Consider the following 26,098-nt stretch of genomic DNA (forward strand, 5'->3'; position numbering starts at 1 on the left):
GCAGCACGCGGACGCCGCGAGGACTCCACCCACCTGTCGGCTCGGAGCAACATCGCGCTCACCACATCCCGCCAGCCGCCGCCAGAGGTCGCCAGGGAGCCGAGCCTGCCCGTCTCCTAGCGACATCGCCCCGCCCCTTTCCGCCATCTCTGCCCAATGATTGGTCTGTCTGGAAGTCTGTCATGCCTTTAGCTCCGCCTCCCGGGCCGGGCGGAGCGCTTGGGGCCGTGCGGGACAGGACAGGGCACAAGGGTTGTATGCGTGCCTGCGGAGCGGAGGCTGTATGGCGTTCTCCCAACGGTCGCTGATGCCCGAAGAACCGGACATCGATTTAGAGTGACTCCTGGGCACTACTGCGCCTGTCGTTGCGGGTCACACTAGCTCGTGGATCTCTTCACGAGAGAAGCGACCAGGACAAGGTAAGGGGGCAGGACCGGAACCCACCGCCGGCGGATCTAGGCTTCTCGGCTCCGTGCCTGGCCCATCCGTGGGGCGGGCATTGTTCCTCTATCTCGCCGACGGGACTGGCTGGTCGTTTGTCTGCTTGGCGGAGCCCCCGGAGCGGCGAAGGGCAGGCCCGGGCATGTCGCGGGCAGGCGGCGCGTGCGCGGCCCCGCAGAGCCCCGGGGGCGCGGTGGGCCTGGCCAGGCAGTGGGAGCTTGCAGCGGGGCTTGGGGAGCCTCACCTCATCTGGGGCTGCCCTCGGCTAGGTGGGCGCCTGGGCTGGGGCTGGCACAGCTGTGTGTCACCCAGACCCTGAAGCGGGCAGTGTGCCTCTAAAGTTTGGGTTACGGTGTGTAAAAGGGTGAGTACCCCCGCCCCGGCCGCACGGCTGGCGGGACAAGTCAGGCCCCCCTCGCTCTGTACATGGGGAGCTTAGCTGCCGGAGTCCGCTCCGTGACTGCCTAGTCACCGGCGCTGCGGCCGGGCGCTGATGCCGCCGGTGTGTGCCCGGGCCGGTGCCGCCGTTCCAAGTGTTCCACACATGTAGTTGCCAAAAGACTTACAAATGAGCAGTTCACCCACCTGCCGAGAAAGGGAAGTTTCCATCTTTGCTTTAGAAATAACTGCAACTTTGTACCTTTTTCGCTGTTTGATAGACTTGTATTTGTTTCTCCTTACAGATGATTGAAACGCTGGTAAATACTGAAGCTCAGGAACTGCTGTACCAGCTGACAGCCTTGTTGGAACAGGAGTTAAGATGTCAGCCAAAAGTTTCTGGCCTGAGACTAATTGAATCTGCTCATGATAATGGTCTCCGAATGACTGCACGGCTGCGAGACTTTGAAGTGAAAGATCTCCTCAGCTTAACTCAATTCTTCGGTTTCCACACAGAGACGTTTTCACTAGCTGTGAATTTCCTAGATAGATTCTTGTCAAAAATGAAGGTAAGGCTTTTTGAAGTATAAGCTCTCAGTCATTAGCTTCAGCTTATTGCAGCTTTATATTCTTATTGGAAGTTGGAAGATCATGGATTTAGATGGCTAAAGATGAAGCTTCTTCCAGAGATTCTGATTGCACAAAAGCTAAAAAACGTCTTTCCCTGTTCAGATTTTAGTAGTGTTAAGAAAGCTGCTTCCTCTGGAGAAAGAAGAGGGCATCAGTTTTAATTTGAGGATGCCCATAAGCTTGGAAATGCAGGCCATATTAATGGGTTAGATCAAGACAGATTCTCTGATCTGTTGCATGTATAAAAGAATACCTTAAATTACATCTTATTTTATTGCTGTTTCAACCTCATGAGCCCTGTTTCTATCAAGAGGCTTGATGCTATTCAGCACTTAGAATCTGGTAAAGCATTTAGCTAGCACTCCATTCTACTACAACATGTGGCATGCTGACCTGGGGTGTTTTTAATTGTCTAACGAGAGATTACCACTGTACTATTTGGCCAAGAACAAAAGCTTGTTTTACTTGTGTGTTAAAAATGAGAAAGCTAAATGGGAAATGATGGTTTGAAAGGCTTCTGAGCCCAAAATAAGCAGTAAAGATAGGGACTGTAATGACTGTACTTTATGGACTAAAATTTGTATATTTATATATATGTACATGTGTGTATAGATATGCTTTTAAAAAAAATCATAAGCCAATATATACAACACTTTAAGTCCTTAAGGATTCTGATCGGGTTATTATAGAACCTCATTAATAAACCAGTTCTACCTCAATCAAGCCATACTGTTCTGCAATTTTACTTTTTAGATGAACGAGACAGAATTTATAATGAGTAACATTCTTCTCATTTAGTTAAATAAGAATGTAAATAGATAAAGAATTTATTTCTTGATCTTCCAAAAACAGAACAATCTCCTCTAACCCCCTTAATTTTTTCTTAAAATTCCTTGGTGCCTATATAGTTCGGTACTTACATGTTGAAATGGCTGATCAAAGTACTTCCTCTTTGAAAGTAACAACGGTTTACTTTTTTTTAGGTACAGCCTAAACACTTGGGCTGTGTTGGACTCAGCTGCTTCTACCTGGCTGTGAAGGCATCAGAAGAAGAAAGAAATGTACCCCTAGCCACTGACTTAATTCGAATAAGCCAATATAGGTTCACTGTTTCTGATATGATGAGAATGGAGAAAATAGTATTGGAGAAGTTGTGTTGGAAAGTTAAAGCTACAACAGCCTTCCAATTTCTACAGCTATACCATTCACTTATTCATGAGAATTTAAGCTGTGAAAGGTAAAATATCTAATACATGTTTTTTGCTGTGACTGTATATGATCAGGACGCCTAAGTAGAAAAGGAAGCAGGGAAGTAACTCAAGCAATTAGCTTTTCTATACTTAGAAACCCCACAAACTCTCTCTTATTGGTAATTATTGTAAATGGGAATATCTGTGGTTCAATGTTATTTTAATTTTAAATGCTGTTTGTATAAATTGATCTAAAGAGTATTGCTCTCTGAGCCAAAAAAACCAAACTTGCTCAATAATGATAGTGTAATAAATCTCTGCTTATGCTGCGCTAAATATTGTCTCATTGCAAAGATTTCATTATCTGGCTTAGAAAGAGACTCCTTGTACTAGTAAGCACAAAAACTCCTTGTTGGTAAGCCTGTTTTAACAAGGCAACTCTCCCCAATGTAACACAAGATATATTTTTGGGAGTTAGGACTACCAAAACTGAACACCTGCTTTAATGTAACCCTAGAACTTCTGGGAGAAATGAGGCCTTTGTTTAGATAAAGAACACTTTTTGCTGCTTTGAGTTCCCAGGGTGGTGCTGCTTTGATCAGACTTGCATTCTATATTCACTCACCTGTTTTTATTCCTAGGAGAAAATACCTTAATTTTGAGAGACTTGAGACCCAGCTTAAGGCATGTCACTGCAGAATCATGTTTTCTAAAGCCAAGGTAAACATCTTGAAAGCTCAAAAACACTGAGACTATTGAAACGTAACAAAGCAGTGTTTAAAAAAAAAATATCTCTTTCCAGCCTTCTGTCTTGGCACTATCTATTCTGGCACTAGAAATAGAAGAACAAAAGCTGCTGGAATTGGCAGAGGCATTGGAATTTCTGCAGTTGCATTCCAAGGTATGTATAGATAAAGTTTCAGGGGAGGGAGGAAGGAAGAAAAATGCATGCAAGGGCCTACACAGCAGGGATAGGGGAGATCTGTTGGCATACTGATTTATTTAGTGGCTTTGTTGCCCCCCTCCCCCCCCCTTTTTTTTTTTAATTTAGTTTGGGATCTTTGGCTTGCTATCTTATGTGAAGAAGATGAAAGTACATTTATGAAGTAAGGATTTAATGAGTTACTCACGTACGACATTCTGTCTTGCCATTTAGATAAACAGCAGAGATCTGACCCTCTGGAAGGAACTGGTATTGAAGTGCCTTACTGAATATTCCTCAAGCAAGTGTTCCAAACCAAATGTCCAGAAACTGAAGTGGATTGTGTCTGGGCGTACAGCACGGCAGCTTAAACATAGCTACTACAGGATAACACACCTTCCTACAATTCCAGAGACCAGCTCATAATAGGTAACTCCTTGTAAAATCAACTTCTGATGATGTGGAATTAATTAGCTGTTAACTGCCTCAAAGTTTCTTGTTCTGTATAGGTAACATCTTAAAGACAAGTAACATAAATGTAGTCAGCCTGTCATAGAGTCTGGTCTACTTTGTTCATGCATGAGCCAGTGCTGTACCTAATGAAGTGACAACCTAATATATGAATGTTGGAGGAAGAACTGATCCTCTGGTGTGCTGTGGGAGCAGAAATGCATTCCAAAGACACAGGGACCTCATTCAAACTAAAACGTGGAATAAAACTGGTTAAAAAGACAGAAAAAAGCTTGGTTTGCTCCTATCCTGAAAAGAGTCAGCTGAGAGGAAACACTTGCCAATTAGAATGAGTTTTTTATAACTTATTTAAAAGGAAGAGTTTTATGCAGTTACAAATGAGTAACTGTTTAGTAAGGTCTAAAAATTGTAATTTAGTTATTCATGTTACTGGGGTTCTTTTTACTCTGGAGAAATTGTGAACTACTTTCTTATCTAGACTAATTCTAAAGGCTACATATTTAACAGCTGTCTTGCTGGTTTGCTATATTAAAGTCTAATGCTTTATCTCTTTTAGAAAGCCCTTTGACTGTCTGGCTTTCTGTTTTTTGTCTTTGTTTTACAGGAGTACAATAAAAGGAGGAGAGAACCATCCTGAGACCATGACAACAGACATAGGAATAATTGAGAAACAGTCTGAAACATGATCTCAATAATGAAGTACTCAACTCATGGAAAGAATATGTAACACTTCAGACTAAAGATCCTTCCAGCAAATGTGTTCTTTTCATGACGATTACAACAGTATTCAGTGTCAGTTTTCAGTCTTGTTAGACTGTTTACTGTTTAGTGAAACACCACACTTAGTTTGTAGAGCAGCTTCTGTAGTCTAATGACCTGCAGGTGCTGAATTACAGGTTTAATTTAAAAAAAAAAGTTACTTCACTTTCTAAAGATTGTGACACTAGGGAAAACATCATGTGTAAGTACCACAGTGCTGCAGAGTTTCAGTTAAACTAAAGACTAATCCCACTCCATATTGATGACAACAGCCAATGCCTGTCAGTCCACCTGACATGCTGTTTAGGCACTGTCATGTATCCACACGCTCCTCCTAGGCAGGCCGCTGGCCCACCACAGACATGAAAAACTAGGCTACATGATACCTGCTGAACCCATCAAGCAGACAGAGCAAGAGAAAAGAGCTACCTAATTTAATTGCCTTATTAAAGGTAGTCACTGACACAGCATCAGTAACTTCAGTGTTCGAGGTGTAGTTGACTGAGCTTACAAATTATTTCAGAGTGTAAAAATTTTGCGATACCCACTGAAGATTGATGAAATGTGCTGGGTCACCTGCCCCAAATGCAACACCAGTTTCCCCAATTTTCACTGCATAAGAGGTAAATGCTGAACAGGTGCATTTTTACAGTAGGAGCAGGGCTAATGTCCCCTCTTGGCCTGTATCTAGGAGCAAGCTAGAGAAACAATGAAGATTGCTTCCACTCTCACTCCTTTAACAGTAAGCTTTGTGGCATGGAACTATTTTTTTGAAGATCAGGTGCTCAAGACTATAAGTCTGGTGCTAACAAGCAAGTGAATAGTAAGAATGTGTTATTGTACGTAAGGTAGAGGTGTTGGGGGAATGTTGCTAATGACCTCTTGAATTCCACATCACTGTGGAGCAGAGGCTGTTTGCAATAGGCTGTTAAGTGATTGTTGTACAAACTGACTTAAAGGAGGAGGAGAGATCAGAATGTTCTGAATATAGTGTAGGCTTACATGTTAGCCAAGCCCTTTCTCCTTTATGGTAACAGCTGAGGGAGAAACCATTCTTTGCATATCTCAAACTAGTTAAACCTCTCACAGAAGACTTGATACCAAAGCTCTCTGCTGGACAAATAAGCCTTCTGTTGAACACACTGGAATGGTTGCACTGCATAACCTTCATTTGGGTTTTGTGTCTTCTGGTACTCTGTGCATCGTGTGGGCCTGAGAAAAGCATAGAGGTGATTTGGACAAAGGTGTGAGCATGGTGCTGGGAGAGATGAAGAAGATGCAACATGCAATTCTGATTGTCATGTCTCAAGATATGTACCTTTCAATTAAACATTGAAATGTGCGTGACTGAGTAACTTCTTTCTTGTTATGAAAGGTCCTGTTTGCAAGCCTATGAAGTGACTTACATGTGCACAGTCCTGACAAAACCATAGAATAGGTTGGAAGGGACCTGCAAATGTTACCTAGCCCAACCCTTCTGTAAAGATGACATGGTAGAAGGAGCACACATATTTCAAGAGTATTGAAAGCATTCTCCCTCAACTCTTGCTTTATTTTTGCCATATGCCAACTGAAAGTGTGATACAATTTCAGAAATGAGGCTCAGCAGTATGATGGGACCAGCTGCTGGCAGTTTATCTCCAGTGAGACTTCTGCTTAAGACTTCCTTAAAAGGAGGCGCTTTAGTGTTCAGAATACAACATTAGTTGGCAATCATGTTTTCCTCCTCCTAATATGTTTGACACAGCTTTCATCCTGTACAGTACTGTGGCTGGAACACTTCTCTGCTGCAGAACATTCCTGATATGTAATTGGCACGTGCAAAAATATATCATGCAATAGCTAAGTTTAAAATGTGGCTTTAAAATTGTGTCTAGAAAAATCTACAGCTTCTTAGATACGCTATCAACACATAGTGCCATATGATGGTGATGAAGAGATGCAAGATACCATTTCCTACTTTGAGATTTCCTATTCCTTTTAGAAGTCATTCTATTCTTTTTCAAAATTTTAAATATTTACACTGAAATTCTACATTATATTAACATACAAAATTATTTATACCCAGATTTTGACCTGACCTTTCCGTTTTATAGCATTGCTTACCTGGTAGAAAGTATTAATCATTAGTGCTATATTAGCACAGTGGGCTATTTAAGGCAAGATGCAGCAGTCTCTATTTAAACCACATTTTTAGAATAACATTTCTGACATCTCAGAGGGCTGCTACAGGGGGAAAGTAACTGTAGCCATCTTAATATCCTTCCTGTTGCAAGTTAAGAGAAAAATCTTTCGTTCATAACATCTGATCTTCAATATTGAATATTATTGCATAAAGACAAGTGGTGTATTTATAACTGACTAGTTTACTATGATGTTAAAACCCTACATCAAAATTCTGATGAAAGATGAGGGGTTTAGTGTGTACACCTTTCTCTAGAGTTTGTCCTTGAGTATTAGAAATTTATCACAGCTTATAAATCAGCTGATAACACTTTGTTCTACTGGAAGAGATCTGTCTCTTCACTGAAGTAATTACTTGACCACAATCCATTGAAGAGATCATTGAAGACTTCATCAGTTACATGATTCCAGTCTTTAAGTGTAAGGTGCAATTCCTCCCATGGAACCCAAATAAAAACAGTTTACTTTTCAAGACTAGAAAAGTCTGGTCCTCCTTTGCTGTAATTTCCAGAAATTTCTGCCCCGCTGAAGTCAAATCCAGGATTCTGATGGAGGTAAAAGAAAAATTCAATAGATCAATAACTTGTAATAAATAAAAATGAACAACCAAAATGCCTCAAAACTGTTTGTTAACATTCTGCCATGGTAATAAGGAAATATAACAATTAGTCGTTCGTCATGGCACTGACATTCTTGGAAAATGCATCAACAAATAGACCTTGACTTGTCATCTGGATGCCTACTGCTGAAGTGACTTTGTAATGGTGGTCTCAATTTGGCAAGCAGTTAGATATCCCAGAAAAGAAATATTACAGAAAGTTTAAGAAAAAATCTGGCTTCTGGGATCACTTGAAATTACTAATTGAAAATAAGTGCCTGCCATGCTGGATAACAAGTTTCATAAAAATGTTCTCTGTTGCAGTCTGCAGTGTGCTGATTCAGTTGTTAGGTAAGAAGTTGTAAAGCTAAAGCTCTGCAGACATGAAGAGGAATTCTACTGACCAAATTAAGCAGTTTCAGTAAAAGGTCAAGGAAAATGTTTTCCAGATAACTATTCTACATCATCTAATGTTGCAAACAAACACATTCATTAGAACCATAGAATGGTTTGGGTTGGAAGGGACCTTAAAAGATCAACTAGTTCCAACCCAACCCCCCTGCTATGGGCAGGAACACCTTCCACTAGCCCAGGTTGCTCAAGGCTTCATCCAACCTGGCCTTGAACACTTTCAGGGAGGGGACATCCAGAACCTCCCTGGGCAACCTGTTCCAGTGTCTCACCAACCTTACTATAAATAATTTCTTTCTAACATCCAGTTTAAACCTACTCTCCTCTACCTCCAATCCATTCCCTGTCATCCTATTACAAGTCCTTGTAAAAAGTCTCTCCTGAGCTTTCTTGTAGGCCACCTTCAGGTACTGGAGCTTGATGTCAGAATTTGATGGCGGTTTGTTGTAAATATGGCTGTATCATAATTCCAGATAATAATGCAAACTGTGTGTAGCCTAACTTAAAAGTTGTTGGCATTATGCAACAAATCCTAAACCAGCAATACACCCACACAAACAACTTTTCATAAAATGTTCACACAATGACCAGAATGACCTCTTGGAAGTGCACTGATAAAACCTATTAAGCATTCTATGTATAGTGAGCTACAATATGCATTCCCATGGCATTAGACAGCAGAATTTTCCTCAGGAGTTATGTCCCTGAAAACTGTGCAAACACAAAACATAAGGAGTAATTATGCTCCTTTAACTTGCCTCTCTTTGGAATCGCTCCAGCGTAAGTTTCCTTTGCATCTGGTCCTGTACCCAAGGATCAGCAGCATATTCGTTTTCTAAGAGAGACGTCCAACAATTTCCAGCATCTCTATTTGTCTTCATTAGAACAATTCGTATCAGCTTCCTGTCCTCTGTTGAGTGAAAACAGACACATAAAACAACCATTAAACTCAGTCCTACATGCTAGTCATTTTTGTTGTTCTGATGAATTCAAGCAAAAGATTTTTCTGGTCAAGGAATTTAAACTCTTAATGAAAATGACAAGTTAATTGATAAATAAATAAGCATTAACAAGAAACAGGCTGAAGCAAGGAAAGCCTATAGAGCCATCTCCCCCCTTTCTGGCCTGTAAAATGCTGATGCTCTTTAAGGGATTAAAACGCAGCTCATACATAATTCTATTGTAAACATAAACTATCCTTTTAGAGAGGTTCATAATGGAGAAAAGATTAAAAGAAATGTATTAGTACATACAGATCAGCTAGTGAAATAAAGAACCTGAGCTCAGGCTTTACAGAGAGTTGTTACCAATAAAAGCCAGAACTAAGTTTTAGCAACACATTGGAGGTATATTCAATTTAGCTTAAACAGATCGTATGCCTGTAGACAGTACATTACACACACACACAGAGAATCACAGAATGTTAGGGGTTGGAAGGGACCTCAACAAGTGTAACTCCACTGCCAGACCAGGATCACCTAGAGTAGGCCACACAGGAACATATCCAGGCAGGTTTTGAACATCTCCAAAAATGAGACTCCACAATCTCTATGCACATCATGTTCCGGAGCTCTGTCACCCTCAGGGTAGAAGTTTTTCCCTTATGCTCACTCCTATGCTGCAGCTTGCACCCATTGCCCCTCATCTTATCACTGGATATCACTGAGCAGAGCCTGGCTCCATCCTTCCAACAATGCCCTTCACATCTTTATAAGCATGAATGAGGTCAACCCTCAATCTCCTCTTCTCCCAGCTAAAGAGACCCAGCTCCCTCAGCCTCTCCTCATAAGGGAGATGTTCCACACCCTTCATCATCTTTGTGACACTGTGCTGGACTCTTTCGAGCAGTTCCCTGAGGTCCTTCTTGAACTGAAGGGCCCAGAACTGGACACAACATTCCAGATGTGGCCTCACCAGGTCAGAGTAAAGGAGGCAGAGAACCTCTCTCAACCTACTAACCCTTCTAAGACACCCCAGGATGCCATTGGCCTTGGCTGCAAGGGCCCATTACTAGCTCATGGTCATCCTTCTGTCCACCAGGATATTAGAGGCACATTTCAAAGGTAACATGTAGGATGCTTAGTTGCACTTAACTGAATAAATACAGAGTCATGAAGTGTATTTTGAAGATTATTCACATACTGGAAAAGAGCAGGCTTCACAATGTTTATTTACACTTTTAGTTTTCACGTTTAAATTAGCAAATTATTAATCAATTTTTAGTATATATTTTGAAACACTGAAAGCAAAATCAATCACAGGAAAACATTGTCAGAAGCACAATCTATAAATATGATTGCCAAACCCCAAAATATTTACACTTTACAATATTTATGATGCAATGATCAGAGGAGCTTTTTTTGATCAATACTTGTAGGTACCTTTGTGTGAATTTTAGATTGCTTTTTGCATTCTCTTGGGCTCTAGGCTTTGTCACCCATCCCAAAAGTTATAATGCATATCACGTCACCTTATCCCAAAAATATAAGGCATAAGAGGAAAAAAAACACACACACAAAAAAGCAACTACAGAGAAGCACAGACCACATAAATCTAGCTTTAATAAGGGGCTGCAAAAAAAACTCACTATATAGAAGTGTTTATAATCCATTGACTTCTCCCTTCCCAGACACAGCATTTTTTCCATTAACCTTAATGTCTGGGGTTTATATACTACCTCAGTTCTTTAGTCTGGCAACTATGTTGTCTTTTACACAAAGCTATGTACAGAAAAGAAAGCAATCTTTCCTATTAAAAAAAAAAGGGGGGGAGGCAAACTCATTTGCAGCACTTTTTGAGAAGTTGCATTGCCCTCATAATGACATTTCAGATATGGATTATTACCTAATGTCCATGTTCCTTCATCAGTTACTGTAGAGTCAAAAAGTTTACCCTGCAAAAGACACACGTACAACATTATGACAGGGAAAACTCTTCAATATCCAGTTCAGATTGAATCAAGTTTTATTCCAAACTTACCTTCTTGTTTTCTACTGAGAATGAATAGGCTGGTCTGGCCCTATAAATGTACATAGGCTATAAGAATCACTTTTGTTACACAACTTCAAAAAAAATTTTAAAGGAAGCATTTAATATAGTGAAGATACTTGTCACTGTTTCAGCACCAGTTCTTTGAAAGGGCCTGTGTTTCTCAGAGAGTAATGCCATTTTTACTAGACTTGCCACAAAAACGTTGTTGTTTCTGCCGAGGGTAACATAGAGCTATGGTGTGTTTGATGTACCTTATGCCACGAAGATCTGCTCGTCACCAATGTGAAAATAAATCTGCTTTTGATTTAGGGCTATTAGCCTTTCAGCTATACGCTCAAAACACTGCCCAAATCACGACAAAAAGATTAATGCGCGTTCACGTGAGTTTGTTCTTCTTATTATCTTTAAAAGCCCACGCAGCTCGACAGAACGGTTTCTAATAAACTTCACTTTGGAGATAGTTAAGAAAGAAAACAAAAGTGCAACACAGCTAGGAGATGTTTAAGTCCCCTGAGGCGGCAGGGGCGCTCCCGGCAGGGACCAGCGCCCTGAGGCCCTGTGCGCCGGGCGCGGCTGGCGGCTCACACTGACCTGACCCGCCCCGTCGTTCCTTACAGCACCGGGCGAGGGTGCCGGCTTGCCCTCCATCCTCTTCCTTAAACAGCACCGGGCGCGGGTGCCGGCTTGCCCTCCATCCCCTTCCCTCACAGCACCGGGCGCGGGTGGCGGCTTGCCCTCCACCCTCTTCCTTAAACAGCACCGGGCGCGTCCCGTCACCCCTCCGCTCCCTTCCCTCAGAACGCGGCAACCTCCGTTGCCCTCAGCTCCCGGACCCCCGCCCGCCGCTGCCAGGCGCCCGGTACCTGCAGCACGTCCTGGCCCCGGACGGAGAGCGCGATGTGCCGGCTCTGCAGGTTGCAGCTGACGTCCTTAGCCCGGGTGCCCGGCGGCACCTGCACCTCGATGAACACCTCCTCTAGAGTCTGATACCAGCGGCCCCAGGGCGTCCCGCAGGGCACCACCCCGCTGCGCTCCTCGAAAGGAGCCGACATGGGAGACAGCGGCCCCGCTCCACCTCACCAGCCCCGGACGTGAGAGCACCGCACACGCGCACAAGTCACCTCCGACGCACCGCTGGGACGGCGAGGCGCCTGCTCCGCGCAGGGACGCTGATTGGCTAAAAGAGCTCCAACGGGGAAAAGCGATTGGCTGCCGGGCCGTGCAGCGGCGGCCGTTGGAAGCTTTGAACGCCCAGACGGGTGCGGTGGGGTCTGGTGTGTGTCTACTGCCATGGCCTCTCGCAGCGCTCCGCTCCGCCGCTCTGACCGTAGCTCCGGTAGGTGCACGGGGTAGCTAAAGCTCTTCTTTATGGTGTTGGGGGGAAGGGGGGCTCGGCTTACAGCTCCAGTAGTGTGCCTGTGTCCCGCTGTGAGGGGAGTTGTGTAATGCGGTGTGTTTGAGGGTCTCTTATCTAAGCCGTCGGAGGGGTCTCCTCTCTGAAGAGCATTAAATAGCTACTAAATGTAATAGTGAACATATATATACATGTGCGTAGTAAGTGAAACAGTGGCGAGCTAGCCGCCTGATACCGTGATGCAAAGCTACACGAGAAAAGTACGGAAGTAGTCGCAACTGAAGCATGGTTACTGAAAGCTTTTGGTGGCGTCAAAGTTTGTCGCGACTTTTTGACTGCCGCTGAGTGTTGCTACCATTACCTGGTCTCACGATAAGGGAAATTACCCTCATTTGCAGAAAGCATAAACAAGTAGCTAAGCATGTACTGGGCTTCAAAGCACATGGCTGTAACGATAATTGTATGAGGAAATTATAGCCTTCTGATTTCTGTTTGCTGTTTCCCTTAAAAGGGTTTATCACTTCCTTTAATCGTTTTCTGATGTTCTGAAAATCTTATTTCTAGCATGCACCCCATTGCGAGAATCCTGTGATGTTAAGTCTTCAGGTGCACTGAAAAGTTCTCTGACCTCTGAAACATGTCAGCAGGTTAGGAAACAGAAAAGTAAGTAAGTTGTAGAAGTGGCCCAGAACACAAGGACATAATACCTTTGAATGTGACAGCTGTTAATGCTCACATGCTGTTCTTGTTCTGAAGTTTTTCAGCCTCAGGGCTCCCTGCTTGTCTTTCAGCTCAAGAGGGCAGCAGCTGTCAGAAGATGCCTGAATCTTCTGAAAACAGCTTTCTATGTGACTTCTGCTAATTAGGGAGATTTCTATAGATCAAATAAATTTACTTCATTAACCCTAGACTTTGTGTTGTCTTCATGGGATTTTCACAAATAAAGCATCCCTCAGTTGAAAACTGACATCAGGGATCTGGATGGTGCAGGGGAACTTGGCAGAAGCTGCATTCTCAAAACTGGCAGTCATCTGGCAGTCTTTCTGTAAAATCTGCCAAGTGCTGATGTGACTTAATACTGAAGTACCTGACTGCAGCAAGAAAACAGCTAGTATTGGGTTGTGGAATGGGTAGTCTTATAATCACATGGCATTCTGTCTTTTATATGGAAAGTCAATTAACCTTGTCCAGTTTGGTTACATTTCCCTTGCTGTGTGCATGCATGCACACTCTCTTCCTTTACCATTCTTTTCTGTATCTTTCTCCAGGTGAGACAAATCTGAACAGTGATAAGAGTGTAACTGCTTCTGGAACTGGAAAGAGATTTGCATCTCTTGGGTTAACAGTAAGTCTTCTGTGGTGTCTGTAGCTCTGTTTAAATTCTAGCTAAACCTCTCTGTGACTGGTTAGATCATGTAGACCCTTTGTGCAATTACTGTTAACCTACCTGAGTAGATATGAAACACCTCATGCCTGTATTCCTTAGTAACCTTAAGAATGAGAAAAGAAATTGCAGTGTCTTTGGCAATCGCATGATGATTACATGGGACTACACAGTCGCTTCATGTCTTTGGTGTTACAGTGCTGGTGGCTTTTTGCCTCTTGCTAACTATGTAGTTGTGGCATGGCAACTTCTTTTTAAGAAGATGGTGTTTCTGCTTTCATATGGTGGACAGGGCAGAGGAGAAACCTCATGGTAAAAAGAAACAGAGAGGCTGATGCTGTATATGTACAGGTTCTGATCTCAGTGTGTGATTGAACATTTGAAGATGCATAGATAAACGATAACCCAGACTCACTAATTTAGTTTACTAGTGCTCTTGATGTAAGATAAAATTCTGCACACGAACCTGTGGTTAAGAGATTAAAGTGTTTTGTTTGTAGAGTTTAGTGGGTTCTTCATCTCTTTCTTGTCACAATGGCTGTGAGCTCTCCTTTCAGAGTACTGCTTATGAGAAGGTACAGTAAAACCCATCCTAACCTGATACTTGTCTGCCTTGAGTGGGTGTGTATTTTGTTTTGTGTGTGTCTTTAATAGCAATGTTTATATGAAGGTGTTCACTGTTGTTGCAGCAGTATGTACCTAGGGATCAGCTTAAGTATTTCTAACATATCTGTTTTCAAAAGCCAGCTAATGGGACCCGGAAGCCTACAAAAGATCTTATGCTTATGAAAGAGAAAAAGAAACAGAAGGCACTGGAGAAGGAGGTATGCATACATTGGGAGCACAATCCTGTAATATATTCCCACTTAACAAGATAAAAAATACAAGTTAGTAAAATTAGTATTAGCCTAACACAGCATACAAGTAGTCTGCAAACAGCTCTGTGCAGAGCACTACTTATCAGATGTTACACTGTGTAGAAAGCATTTGGTTTGTTAATGAAGCTACATTGTTCCTACTGACTGGTAAGACCAAAAAGAAGTTTTTTGCTTAGTAATCAACATTAATTTTAGAGGCAGCTAACTTTTCATTGCCAATACACTTTTGCACACTAATCTGTGCCTTGTGTCTCAAATGTCACATTCTGTCTATTCTACAACCACAAGTTGTTGCAAGTTAAAGCTAAGACTATTCTAACTTCAACATGCTGCACTGGCTCTGTAGCATAAAATAAGTCAGAAGAAATGCTAGGACTGCAGATGTGCGTTGCGTAATAGAGAATTGCAGTGTTTCTGTTACACTCTTTTCTGTGAATGACAGGTGAAGATATGTAATCTGAATAAAAGTTAATAGTTTGGATACTTAACCTCTCCAAGAAAACCACAGGCATAAAGCAATGGTGTTATTTAAGAAGAATAATGGTAGGCAATAAAAAAGTATTTCTGTTGTTTCAGATTCGTGCATTAGTGAGAGAGCGTGGAGAGCAGGATAAAAAACTTATGGCTCTGGAAGAGGATTTTGTTAAGGCTGAAGCCAAGCTGAGTGCTGCAGTTCAGGAGAAAACATCTCTTTTGGCAAATGTTGCATGCCTGAAAAAACAGCTTCTGGAATTAACAAGAACCAATGAACTACTGAAGTCAAAGGTATCCAGACAAATTAGCTGTTACTAAACTTCTTGGACAAAAGGAAGCTTGAGTTGCTGATTTGCATCTGTTTTCATGGTCCTGTGCCCCTCTAGTGGCACAGGGATAGAGCATGGCTGGTTTGGGACCTTGCGTGCCCTAAGTTCCATCTTAAGGGCAGGTAGAGATCACTGTTGGGGGAGGTGACATTTAAAGGATTGTATGAAAAGTAATTCATATAAAGGAGTTATGCTTAGCAGTTTTATATTCATCTCTACTAAGCTGTCTGAAGATGGTATGCAGAAGAAAATGAGCAGCTTGTGCATGGAATTAATGATGCTCAGAAACAAGAGGGATGCTAAGGAAAAGGTATGATCATTTTCACTTCTGAGCTGTTTAGGGCCACACAATTAAGAGTTTACCACTGAACTGTGGATCTTGTTTCTATCCTCAGCACTGTAGTTTCCTCTTTCTGTAAAGAAAATGGAAAGAAATAGCAAATGTTTTTGATTTTGCTGTTGATATGCAGAGTAAATCTAAGTTTGAGTAAGGAAGCCTAGAAATAATTCTGTTACCATCTCAATCTTTTGATTATACTATTAATTTCTTAGAGAACCAGTAGTCCCAATTATAGTCTGAAAGTCTTACAGATGCTTGTGGGTTTTGGGTGGTGGTGGTTGTTGTTTAAACAAATGGCTAATGTTTTTACAGAGGGATATTTTCAATCACATTTAGCATAGTGGCAAGCACTATCATTAAACCTTAATTATTAATTAATTTCAGTTTGCTACTCTCTTAGGCAATGGATTTTTATCACTAAATCTCATTGTGCTGGTAATATTTGTCTCTGTTACTTTGTTTGGTTGGTTTGTTGTTTTTTTTAAGACTGCACTTGCAAAGCAAGAAAACATGGAAATGAAGCTGCAGGAAGTGCAAAGGAATCTAGAGCATTCCAAAGGAAAAGTAGCACAGTTAGAAGAAAAACTGTAAGTAATAAGGAAGGGGCTTGACTTGGCTGACATTGTATCTTGCTGTGCTTACATGCTTATACCCTACAGTAAGCACCTACTGTAGAGAAAATATAGGCTGTTTCTCTACTGAGAGAGAGCAGAAATTAGTATTTGTAACCTGGAAAAAATCTGATGGAATTAAGTTTTAGAAACTGCTGTGTTCTTAAAGGAACATACCACATACTTTTCCTCTAGTGTATGCAGCCCTTTTCCAGAAGACAAACCATACCATTTCAACCCTTTGTCTCCCAGTGTGGTATGGGTGGAATTTCTTGGATGTGGGGGTGAAGAGGGAAGATGTGTGTTTTGAGAAAAAAAATTGTTCATTTTGTAGCGAGATGTTCATGTAGACTGGATACTTCAGTACCTGGCCACTCAGACTAGTACACTGTGAATAAGCAAGAATGAGAAAGCATTGGCTTAGCAGTTGAGATCCTAATTCAGTATCCAGGCAAGATTCAGGGGACACACAAGTGTTCTCTAGCTAAGTGTATTGAAGGCCTTTAAAGCTGCTTCATAGTAGCAACTTTCTCTGAAGAAGTGCAACTGCAAAGTATTGTCTTAAGTATATGTATGGAAACGAAGAGTTCAAAATCAGCACTTTGGGCAGAACAAATGCCACTTGCCTCACAGGAACATGCACTAACACATAGGCTATTTCTGAGGATGGCAACCTAAGAAGGATAAACTTAAGGTACATTTTATGTCAACTTTGCATGATCAGCACTGCAGCATCCTTCTTATGCTTTCTGCATTTACTTAACATCCACGTGCTCAATTATGAGCAGAATTTTTATACTTGCATTACAGTTAAAAACCACAAAGCTAATAATACAAGTAGTACAATTTACAAAGGCAGGAAGTGATCTAGACAAATGCCTGGCTAGTGCAGCTGCTTGAACATCCTTGCCTGTGGTAGAATATGGCTGAGCAAACGGAACAAGTATCAAAACAGGATAGAATCACCTCTTAGAACCAATAGCAGTCTGTCAGCCATTATGGATTATGAAAAGTATGTTTTACTACTAAGTTGTGATTCAGTGTTTGGTTTCTTTTCTACTTGCTTACCTAGTAAACAAGTAGTTTTACAAGTAGCTCTGAATTTGTTTGCATATGTGCATTGTAAAAAGTTACTGGTTTTAGGTCTGCTACTGAGAGAGAGAAAATTGAAGAAAAATCTGACACTGAAAAACTCCTGGAATATATCACAGAGCTCAGGTAATAACAAATTAGTTTTGAGTTGGACTGGATAAATTAAAGGGCAGTACAACACTTTTATGCCTGGTGAAGCAGTATCTTGTCAAAAACTCTGTTTAACAGTATTAAAATAAAGGGGGGAGAAACATACTTTTTTAACACAAGGGAAAGGAGTTGTAAGATATTATTTTAATGTCTTTCTAAATGTGCATTTCTAGGCTAAGCATTAATATAGAAAAAATGGTATCAGGGTCCTGAAATCATATTTTTAGCTTGAGTTACTTGTACATAAAGCAAGCAAAATCCTTTTCCTCTAATGTACTAGCAGTCGTGTTTTTAGCCCTTGCTTATATTACAGCATACCCCCTCAATCTTGGTTCCTGGTGAACTTTAAAATACTCTGATCTGAATTTAAGACTTGTGATGGATTTTGAGTATGAGCAGCAGTCTGATTCAAACAAACTGCTAATCCAGTCCTTTATAACTGATTGTAACTGTAAGCACTATCCCTACCCTTGTCAATTTACTCATTAAGAATTAAGAGGCACTTCATTAACTGGCTGCATATCTTAAGATTCTGCTTATTCTTGTAAAATTTGGTTTATTAGTCTGTATACATTTCTGTGGAATTCAGCTTTGGGAAAAAAAACACCTGTATGTAGCAGTAATTTGTAAATTAATTGTAGTGACTAATTCTGTTTGAATGAAACATTTAGATTTCTGTGTGGATGTACAAAATTTCTTATTTAAACTCTGATGTTTTGTTTTTAAAAATGGTTTTAATTTTCATTAACCTGTCTTAATGTGCAAAACCTTCTGTTTGGAAAAGATGATGAAGGCAGTTTTCCTGTTGGAAACCAACAGTCTTAAGCATTTTTTTCCTTTGTACTGTAGTGTAAGCTTACAAACAGTTTAGTAGTCACAAATGCCTGAATCTTCTCTTACAGCAGTGTTGCAGACACAGTTGAGAAATACAAACTAGATGTTGCCCAAATGGAGGAGACTCTGACAAAGAAAGACCAAGATATTCAGATCCTGAAGGAAACCCTCAAAACAAAAGAAGAAGAATCATTTAAACTGACACAAGAACTTAATGAAAGTCAAATGCTTCAACAAGAAAAAGGTAATTGTTAGTGCTTGTATATTGACTGCATACATGGTAGAGCATCAAATAGATTTGTTTTAAAATGTTGTTTTAGATTCATTTGTGCCAAGTTAAAAATCATGTCTCTCAGCTCCAGCTGAGACAGCTAGACATATTTCTAGCAGTATGGAAACTACTTTGAATCTGTAAGCCTAAATAAGTATTTCTGTGGATGGTTACTAAGGTAGGTCTGTATAGAATAAAAATTATAGGCATGGTGAACGCTTTCTCTTCACTGAGAAGCAGCATGAGGTTGTCTCAATCCCCTGTTAGCAGGTTGTGCACAGGTTCATTGAGGTACTGGGAGTGTCTCTAGGAACCTTCACCTCTTTTCTCCTCCTCCCTTAAAACCAGCCTGAGACTGGTACTTACTTATCTCTACCACTTGGCCTGTATATAGTGGTATTGTGTGGAAGAAGCTTTGAGGAAACAATTAGGTGTGTTTTCCCCAGCAATTCTGCTTTTCTGATGAAGGCTAATTGCTTGCTCCAAAGATTCCTGCTGTTAAAATTATTTTTGAAGAGGTATACTTTTAGCCAGTCTTGAGTTTTCTTGTAAGTCAAAGAGGTTTTGGGTTGGTTGTTGACTTGTGGGTTGGTTGTTGTGTTTGTTTTTAGTTTGGTTGGGTTTTTTTCCTTGCCTAACTAATTTTAAAGATAGAATGGAATTACTATGAAGAATAGATGTAGTTCTCTGAAGACAGGGAAGGGAGTTTGTGTCATTTTGATAATTCCTCTATGCAGAGAAAGAGCTGTCTGAGATCAGAGGAAAATTTCAGAGTATGAATGCTGAAATGGAAGACCTGAAAAAAACAATTGGCTTAAAAGAACACCACCACCAAAACCTGCTTCAGAAACATGATGAGATGATTTCTCAGCTGCAGCAAGAGAAGGTAAATAGACTACAAATTAGTTTAGAAATTAGACTCTAATCCAAATGACTGACCTGAAAGCTTCTGATTTTGGTCGTGAAATTGCTGTATTAATAATGATCTAATCTGTGGACTGTACAAGTAGAGACTGTGTGATCCAATAGCTCGAAGAATTGTTGCTTGTATGATGGGTGTTTTAGGCCTTCCCATATATTTGACCTTATTCTTGTGCTTTAAAGCTTGAACACTGTGAATTATCCTATAATTATATAAAAAAGTACTAGAGTTTTAAAATCTGTATTACTCTGACACGCAGGAGTCATCTGCATTAATGCACCAGAAGTTACTAGAGTTTCAAGATGAGGTAGCAAGTGAGAGACATCTTCTTGAAGAAGAGCTGAATGATACAATGCATGAGCTCAATAAATTACATGCTAAGGAGAAGAAAGCTGAAAAGTTGGTGAAGCAGCTGGAACGAGAAATCCACTCTCAAGCTCTTGAACTTGCACAGATGGAGGAGAAGTTGAAAGGGTTTGTGAAAATAAACTTTCTGCTTCTAAAGCTTTGAAAGGAAAAATGCTAAATCAGAATATGAACAAAGCTTCTGAGCCTAGTTCAGACTCTAAAGAGACCTGAACACATCTAAAATTATTTCATGGTGGTTGTTGATCATCGGTAGTCATTAGATCACAGCAATCTGTTTTATATTCCGAGTTTACAATTACTTAATTAGCATGCAGATATTTGGTTGAAATGCCAGTACTGTAGTAATATGCTATTGCTGTGAAGGGTAAGCTATATGCATATGTATTCCTTGTTTCTGCCCTGAAGAGGGCAATAACCAAGAAAGTTGTTCCAAGCAATTTGTTTCTTCCTTTCATGTGCTGAAAGTTCATTAAACGTTCAATCTGATCTACAGCTATCTTGGAAAACAAGAGGAAGGGGAAAATGCTTACTTAAATCTACTATCAGGATTGTGCTTTGATACATGAAAGCTCACAGTGAAGAAGTTACTAGTAGTTTGACACAATTAGTTTATTGCAGCAGTACTGTTAACTGGTACCAGCATTTTGCCATGCGTTCAGACATACTTATCTCCAGTGGAATGATGAATTTTTATTTCAGAAAGAATGCTGAGTTGGAGCAAATCAACAAAACACACAGCAATGCTGTTTTGCAGATCCAAGAAGAGCATAGCAATACATTGTGTAAACTTGGGCAGACTGTTGCTGAGTTTGAAAGGTATTTAAGTTTCATGAAGATCTTAGGATGAGGATTATCATGATGTCAACAAAATACGCTGTTTATTCATGTCTCTCAGTACCTAACACTGCATATGAGTGTTGGTTCCATACTAGAGCAGAAGATTTTGTCATAGGTATTTGATGGCACTAAAATTAAATTTATTCCTTCTGATTACCAGTCAAGTAGAATCATAGAATTGTTAGGGTTGGAAGGGACCTCAAGGGTCATCTAGTTCCAACCCCTCTGCCATGGGCAGGGACACCCCACACTGGATCATGTCACCCAGAGCCACATGCAGCCTGGCCCTGAAAACCTCCAGGGATGAGGCTTCTACAACCTCCCTTGGCAATCTGTTCCAGTGTCTCACCACTCTCATGGTGAAAAACTTCCTCCTAACATCCAATCTGAATCTACACATTTTTTCCATTTCCCCTAATCCTATCACTACCTGACACCCTAAAAAGTACACACTCTACATCTAGTTTAGGACACTGGATGTTTCTCCCAAAATCTAACCAACAATCAAGCACTCTTGAATCTGACAGTTGTAACTAATAATGGTGTTCTCTTTGCTCTAAAATCTCTTGCAGTAAGACTTTTTATTTAGGCTTGAAATTTGCGATGAATCTAGTTTGGGGTTTTTTCTACAATTCTTGCAGACCTTTCAATCTTCACATTGTCAAAGTGTTTAAAAAGTGATGCTGTTATTGCTAACGCACCCATGAAGGATCTGGTGGGATTATTTGCCAATGCATGCTTAAGTAGTAGATCTCTGGTGTTTAAGCATCAGATATAGTGTCTCTTGTGTTTTAAAATATTTACCAAATTGGGAAAACATTTGTATTGCAGAATTTGTTGTAGAGTTACTGCTTATGGCTTTATGGAAATGGGGGTGCTTTTAGTTCTGGATTTATCAGTGCCAGAACCTGCCACATCTCTGCCTTGCAAGAGTTTGCATTGCTGTTGTAAGGCTTGAACATGTCAACTTGAATTTTGCCAGAAATAAGATGATTTTTTCTTTCATATGTTGTAATACCAGCTACAAGAAGACAGCAGCTGAAGAAATACACAACCTTAAACTGGAGAACACCTCTCTGGAAGAAGAAGTTGCCAGCCTAAAAAAAATAGGCCAAGATAACCTACAGCAGCTTCAAGAAGCAGAAAATGCTAAAAATAAAGCAAAAGAAGAATGTGCAAGGTATTAAACAAAATTTTCCTTAAGCTAAAGAATGCCAGCTAAGGCCTTCTTAACTAGAACTTACCATGGTACTCTACCAGATAAAATCAGTATTTGGGTTAAGCTTAAGCTTTTTTACCTTTTCTCAGTGCAGAGGGTTAAAAATATTGGTAGAAAATTCATTAAGTTTAAATGTAAATGGTCTGTTCAGTCAATGGCTTTGACAGTTTCCTTCATGTGGAATGAAAAGGAAAATACTTCACTAAAATGTTAGACTGTTGTCTTTGTTAGAAATATCAATTACAGTAACTGTTCCACAAATAGAATCCATAGGGACAAACACTTAATGCAGAGCTCACCCTCTGCCATTCTGAATAACATCACCTCAAATTCTAATCGCAAGGAGATGCCAATTAACCCTCCAAGAATTGTCTCACTATGATGAGATAAACAAAGGTCCCCCCTCTCTGCCTAATATGAAGCACCACAGGGCATCTGCTAAGTAGGTAACATCCAAGAATTTGTATTAGACCACTAACTGAAGATGTATTTATCTAACAGCAGCTTAGAGACTTATGGGGTTTATCTCACTCTTGTGCAGAGCATGATCAAATCCCTTGCTATGGGCAAATAACTGTTTGAAGAAGGGGTGGGGGGTTTGGCCTTAAAAGCTCCCAGTGTGCAATCACCTTTATTAGACAATTGTGGTAACAGCCTGTAGGTGAGTTGCGTTATGGGACATATTGCATATGTGCTGGAAGATTTCCTTCCCCACTTATAATGTAGTTTGTAGCTAGATGCTGAAGCTGGGTTTAAATCAGCAACTCTGCTCTCTTCTAGCTGTTGCACATGGATAAATTACTTACTCAGCTGCACTCAAATCCTGTCTTGCCCAAACTGATGTGTACATTTCTGACCTTCCCAACTCTGTCTCATGTGTAATATCCCTCTGTAAAGTTTTGTAATGCTTCTGCTGTCTTAGTTACCCATAGCCATTATATTACTGCTTAGCCCAGTTTAGTTGGAAACACCTCTGCTGCTTAAAGATACTGCTATTTTTCTTCTCTATTTGCTTAGTATTTGCTTCCAGTTTCCATTCTATCTGATAGAAGAAAAACAGCAAAGTTACTTTGTGTTTAATTTGCTGGTAGTATGTAGCAGGAAAGTGATTCTTAGTCTCTGCCTAGGTGATAAACAGCTGAGGTCAAAGAAGGAAGGCAGTGCTTTTAGGAGTAGTTTTTTAACCCTTGAGTACATCCACACTGAAGTCTTGGTTTCTGTTAGAGAACCTCTGCATGTAAAATAACTACTAGAGTGTCTTCCACTAAAAGTTACTGGCATTGAACAGCCATAAATAAGAAACATGACCTTTCCTTACTCCAAAAGCTTGCTTCCTGATAGGAGAAATTAAAAATATTGTACCTGTTGAACTTGGCTGCTTTCTGTCTTCTTGTTCTTTTCTTGTAGCACTGTTTGTTCAAACCTTTTTCAGTAGTTCTCCTATGAGCTTTTCAATTGCAGTTACTTGTGTTTTCAGATTTAGAGTGGTATAAAAAAAATAACATAGGAGATCTTTAAGGACGGATGATGTTTTTCTCAGGATGGTTTTGGAAGTCCAGACAAAGCTTGCACTAAAAGAAGCAGAAGTGGAGAGAACAAGAGAGTCTTGTCTTGCACAAATGACTAAACTTCAGGATAAACTGAAAGAAGAAACTGAAAATCTGAAAAGAAAACTTGAAGTGGAAAGCTCAAGGTAACTTTCCTCAAACCTGTGTATTATAGCACATCGAAGTTTTAGTGTGAAGAAGTATTGAGAGCTAACAATGAGTTATAATGAAATTCTACCTTTTTTTTAAGGAAAACCATAAATGAAGATATGACCTCTAGCTTAAAAGAAGAGATAAAGACCTGGCGTAACCTGTATGAGGAGTTGCATAATAAAACTAAGCCTTTTCAGGTGTGTTAGAAAGTAGTTGTTTGTAGTATCTGCTGACTTAGGAGTCATGCAGGTGACTCAAGATCTATGCTGGAGAAACAAGCAAGCTATTTCCAATTGCAAGGCATTTATCCAGCAACTGTTTCTAAAGTTCATGTCCTTTGACCTAGCTGTTCCCCTTCCCAAACCAGCCTTTCTTTGTAGGTTTCATTAAAAAGCTGTGTTTAAAAATTTCTGAAAGATTCTATATGTATTTCAGCAACAACTAGATGCATTTGAAGCAGAGAAGAATGCACTCTTAAATGAGCATGGTGCAGCCCAAGAAGAATTGAATAAACTAAGTGATGCCTATGCTAAACTACTTGGCCACCAGAACCAGAAGCAAAAAATCAAGCATGTTATGAAGCTCAAGGAAGAGAATATTCATCTGAAGCAGGTTTGTGAAAAGTTAGAAATCTGTTAAGTTACTCATTTGCTTGATTGCTTTGCTCTAACTACTAATAGACTAATCCTGCAAACTACTTGCCTTCTGTTTCTTAAATACCCTCAAAGAACTAGGTTACATGAAACCAGAGACACGAGAGAATCTGTTTTAACTGAATACATGATCTGTGGAGGGATCATCAGTGCAAATAGCTACCCCTACTCTTAGCTTGCCTGGTTTTTCTTACCTCTTTTGGAGGGTCTAGCCTAGGTGAACTATCTGCTGAAAGCTGCCCCTGCAAGTTGCAGGTTACCATACCCCTTAGTGGTGTTATAAAGCAGTGCTGTAATGGTACAGCTTTCTCTGCACCTCTGCTTGGGCTTGGTTTATTTTTCAAAGCCACCAGTAATCGTGTATGTACCTTTGAGTTTAGCATTAGTCAGTGCTTCAGTAAGGATGAAGCAGGCTTTTCTCCTGCTATTAATCTTGAACTTCCAAGTATCATGTTTTCATTAGGATGTCTCAAAACTGCGTACATTGCTAGCAAAAGAAAAGCAAACCAGCAGAGACCTTCAGGAGCAACTGTGTGCAATTCAGGGCATCAGGCGTTTTGATCCTTCCAAAGCTTTCCAGCATGATCGCAAGGAAAATATTCCTCCAAAAACTCCTTTCAAAGAAGGTGAGTTTACAGACTGGTGTAACCTTGTCCTTGTATCTCTTAAACATGACCAAAGAAGGTATGTCAGTCTTGCATGGTCTGCAGTGTTTGGGGTGGGAAGGAGAACAGCATCTGTGCTGTTTCACAGCAGCTGTTGGAAGGCTGCTTCAATGGGGCAGTCCCAGTGTATTGTTTGGGCTGTACTTTCCAGCCCAGTTCCTTATCACCTGACTTGACATCCCACACGCTCACGTCAGACAACAGAAATTGTTTGATGGGGGGGAAAGAGGAGTGAGTTATAAATCTGCTGCTTTGGGTGGTCCTGCAAGATGTGAACTTTGTAGGTGATACACAGTAGCAAAGCAATTTTCCTTTTGTTATACAGCATACACCTGACAGCTCATCAGGTAGTAGGCAGTGTCTCCTGCATGGGTGGTAGGGGTGAAAGTGCCTCAGAGGTGTGAGCTCTTGTTCTTTAGCTGCTAGCTGGCAGAACATTCAACTGTTCTAAGTGTAGAGGTAAGATGCCCAAGATGTACAAATGAATGTGAAAAGATGATGACCATAGGGGAAGCAGTGTTGGAGAGAGGAGGAGGGAATAGATCTCCACTAGACCTTCATTTTACAGTATCTTCCAGGTCTGAAATCCTGGCTTGCCTGTTCTGTGGAATGTAGTGCCTTCCTCCCCACCAGCAGGCTAACAATTATTCCATGTGGTGGGAACAAGAGTAAAAAAAAAAACCTACCTTGTTAATATTTTTTCCATTGCAGGTAATCGCCAATAGATGTACAGAAAACTTCAACAGACTCCATGGTGAACATGGATGCTGTATATAATACAATTCAGTAGCAGTAGTAGATAAATGATTTATCCAAAATGATTTATTTTTAGGAAAAACTGTGATTGGTTCTACTCTGAGAAGCCATATTTATGTCTTAGACACCTGATAACTGTTGCAGTCAACTGCCAGAACTACTCATTTTTCATTTTTTTATATGCTGAAGCTGCCTAGTTTATTTTTGACAGAGCAACAGAAGTTTAGAAAAAGTGAATAAGAGCTTACCTTAAAAATGGGGGTTTGCGTCCATCTCATGTGTACA

The 26,098-nt window shown here is 40.6% G+C and overlaps 3 protein-coding genes across 4 annotated transcripts; 2 read left to right on the forward strand and 1 right to left on the reverse strand.

Moving 5' to 3' along the window:
- Window positions 1-387: 387 nt before the first annotated feature.
- CCNG1 (cyclin G1) lies at window positions 388-6,099 on the forward strand. 2 transcript variants are annotated; one of them, XM_054388928.1, is made up of 7 exons: window positions 388-419; window positions 1,125-1,388; window positions 2,433-2,686; window positions 3,281-3,359; window positions 3,442-3,540; window positions 3,796-3,990; window positions 4,637-6,099. In XM_054388928.1, the coding sequence occupies exons 2-6, from the start codon at window positions 1,125-1,127 to the stop codon at window positions 3,985-3,987; spliced, it is 888 nt and encodes a 295-aa protein (XP_054244903.1). In that variant the 5' UTR covers window positions 388-419; the 3' UTR covers window positions 3,988-3,990; window positions 4,637-6,099. The 2 variants fall into 2 exon arrangements, with proteins under 2 accessions (XP_054244903.1, XP_054244904.1); XM_054388929.1 differs by having other exon boundaries at window positions 3,284-3,359.
- A 234-nt stretch (window positions 6,100-6,333) lies between these two features.
- Window positions 6,334-12,027, reverse strand: NUDCD2 (NudC domain containing 2). Its single transcript, XM_054389174.1, has 4 exons — window positions 11,839-12,027; window positions 10,829-10,877; window positions 8,743-8,894; window positions 6,334-7,520 (listed from the first exon to the last, which is right to left on the reverse strand). Exons 1-4 carry the CDS (start codon window positions 12,025-12,027, stop codon window positions 7,437-7,439), a joined length of 474 nt encoding a protein of 157 aa, XP_054245149.1. The 3' UTR covers window positions 6,334-7,436.
- Window positions 12,028-12,265: 238 nt separating this feature from the next.
- Window positions 12,266-25,790, forward strand: HMMR (hyaluronan mediated motility receptor). The gene is made up of 18 exons (XM_054389388.1): window positions 12,266-12,311; window positions 12,894-12,992; window positions 13,598-13,674; window positions 14,457-14,537; window positions 15,168-15,356; window positions 15,618-15,704; window positions 16,221-16,321; window positions 17,489-17,563; window positions 18,490-18,665; window positions 19,430-19,578; window positions 19,874-20,088; window positions 20,683-20,799; window positions 21,842-22,000; window positions 23,580-23,732; window positions 23,837-23,936; window positions 24,175-24,351; window positions 24,856-25,018; window positions 25,769-25,790. Exons 1-18 carry the CDS (start codon window positions 12,266-12,268, stop codon window positions 25,780-25,782), a joined length of 2,178 nt encoding a protein of 725 aa, XP_054245363.1. The 3' UTR covers window positions 25,783-25,790.
- Window positions 25,791-26,098: the final 308 nt, after the last annotated feature.

The sequence above is a fragment of the Indicator indicator genome, chromosome 18 (assembly GCF_027791375.1).
Source record: "Indicator indicator isolate 239-I01 chromosome 18, UM_Iind_1.1, whole genome shotgun sequence".
Lineage (NCBI taxonomy): Eukaryota > Metazoa > Chordata > Aves > Piciformes > Indicatoridae > Indicator > Indicator indicator.

Excerpts from the sequence above, each read along its gene's own strand:
- HMMR (XM_054389388.1), top strand. The coding sequence starts at position 12,266 with ATGGCCTCTCGCAGCGCTCCGCTCCGCCGCTCTGACCGTAGCTCCG. Across the intron at positions 12,312-12,893 it reads CCGCTCTGACCGTAGCTCCG|CATGCACCCCATTGCGAGAA; the intron begins GTAGGTGCACGG and ends TCTTATTTCTAG. Across the intron at positions 13,675-14,456 it reads TTGCATCTCTTGGGTTAACA|CCAGCTAATGGGACCCGGAA; the intron begins GTAAGTCTTCTG and ends TGTTTTCAAAAG.
- NUDCD2 (XM_054389174.1), bottom strand. The coding sequence starts at position 12,027 with ATGTCGGCTCCTTTCGAGGAGCGCAGCGGGGTGGTGCCCTGCGGGACG. Across the intron at positions 10,878-11,838 it reads GGGGCCAGGACGTGCTGCAG|GGTAAACTTTTTGACTCTAC; the intron begins GTACCGGGCGCC and ends TGTCTTTTGCAG. Across the intron at positions 7,521-8,742 it reads TGGAGCGATTCCAAAGAGAG|AATCCTGGATTTGACTTCAG; the intron begins GCAAGTTAAAGG and ends TACCTCCATCAG.
- CCNG1 (XM_054388928.1), top strand. The coding sequence starts at position 1,125 with ATGATTGAAACGCTGGTAAATACTGAAGCTCAGGAACTGCTGTACCAG. Across the intron at positions 3,360-3,441 it reads TCATGTTTTCTAAAGCCAAG|CCTTCTGTCTTGGCACTATC; the intron begins GTAAACATCTTG and ends ATCTCTTTCCAG. Across the intron at positions 3,541-3,795 it reads TTCTGCAGTTGCATTCCAAG|ATAAACAGCAGAGATCTGAC; the intron begins GTATGTATAGAT and ends CTTGCCATTTAG.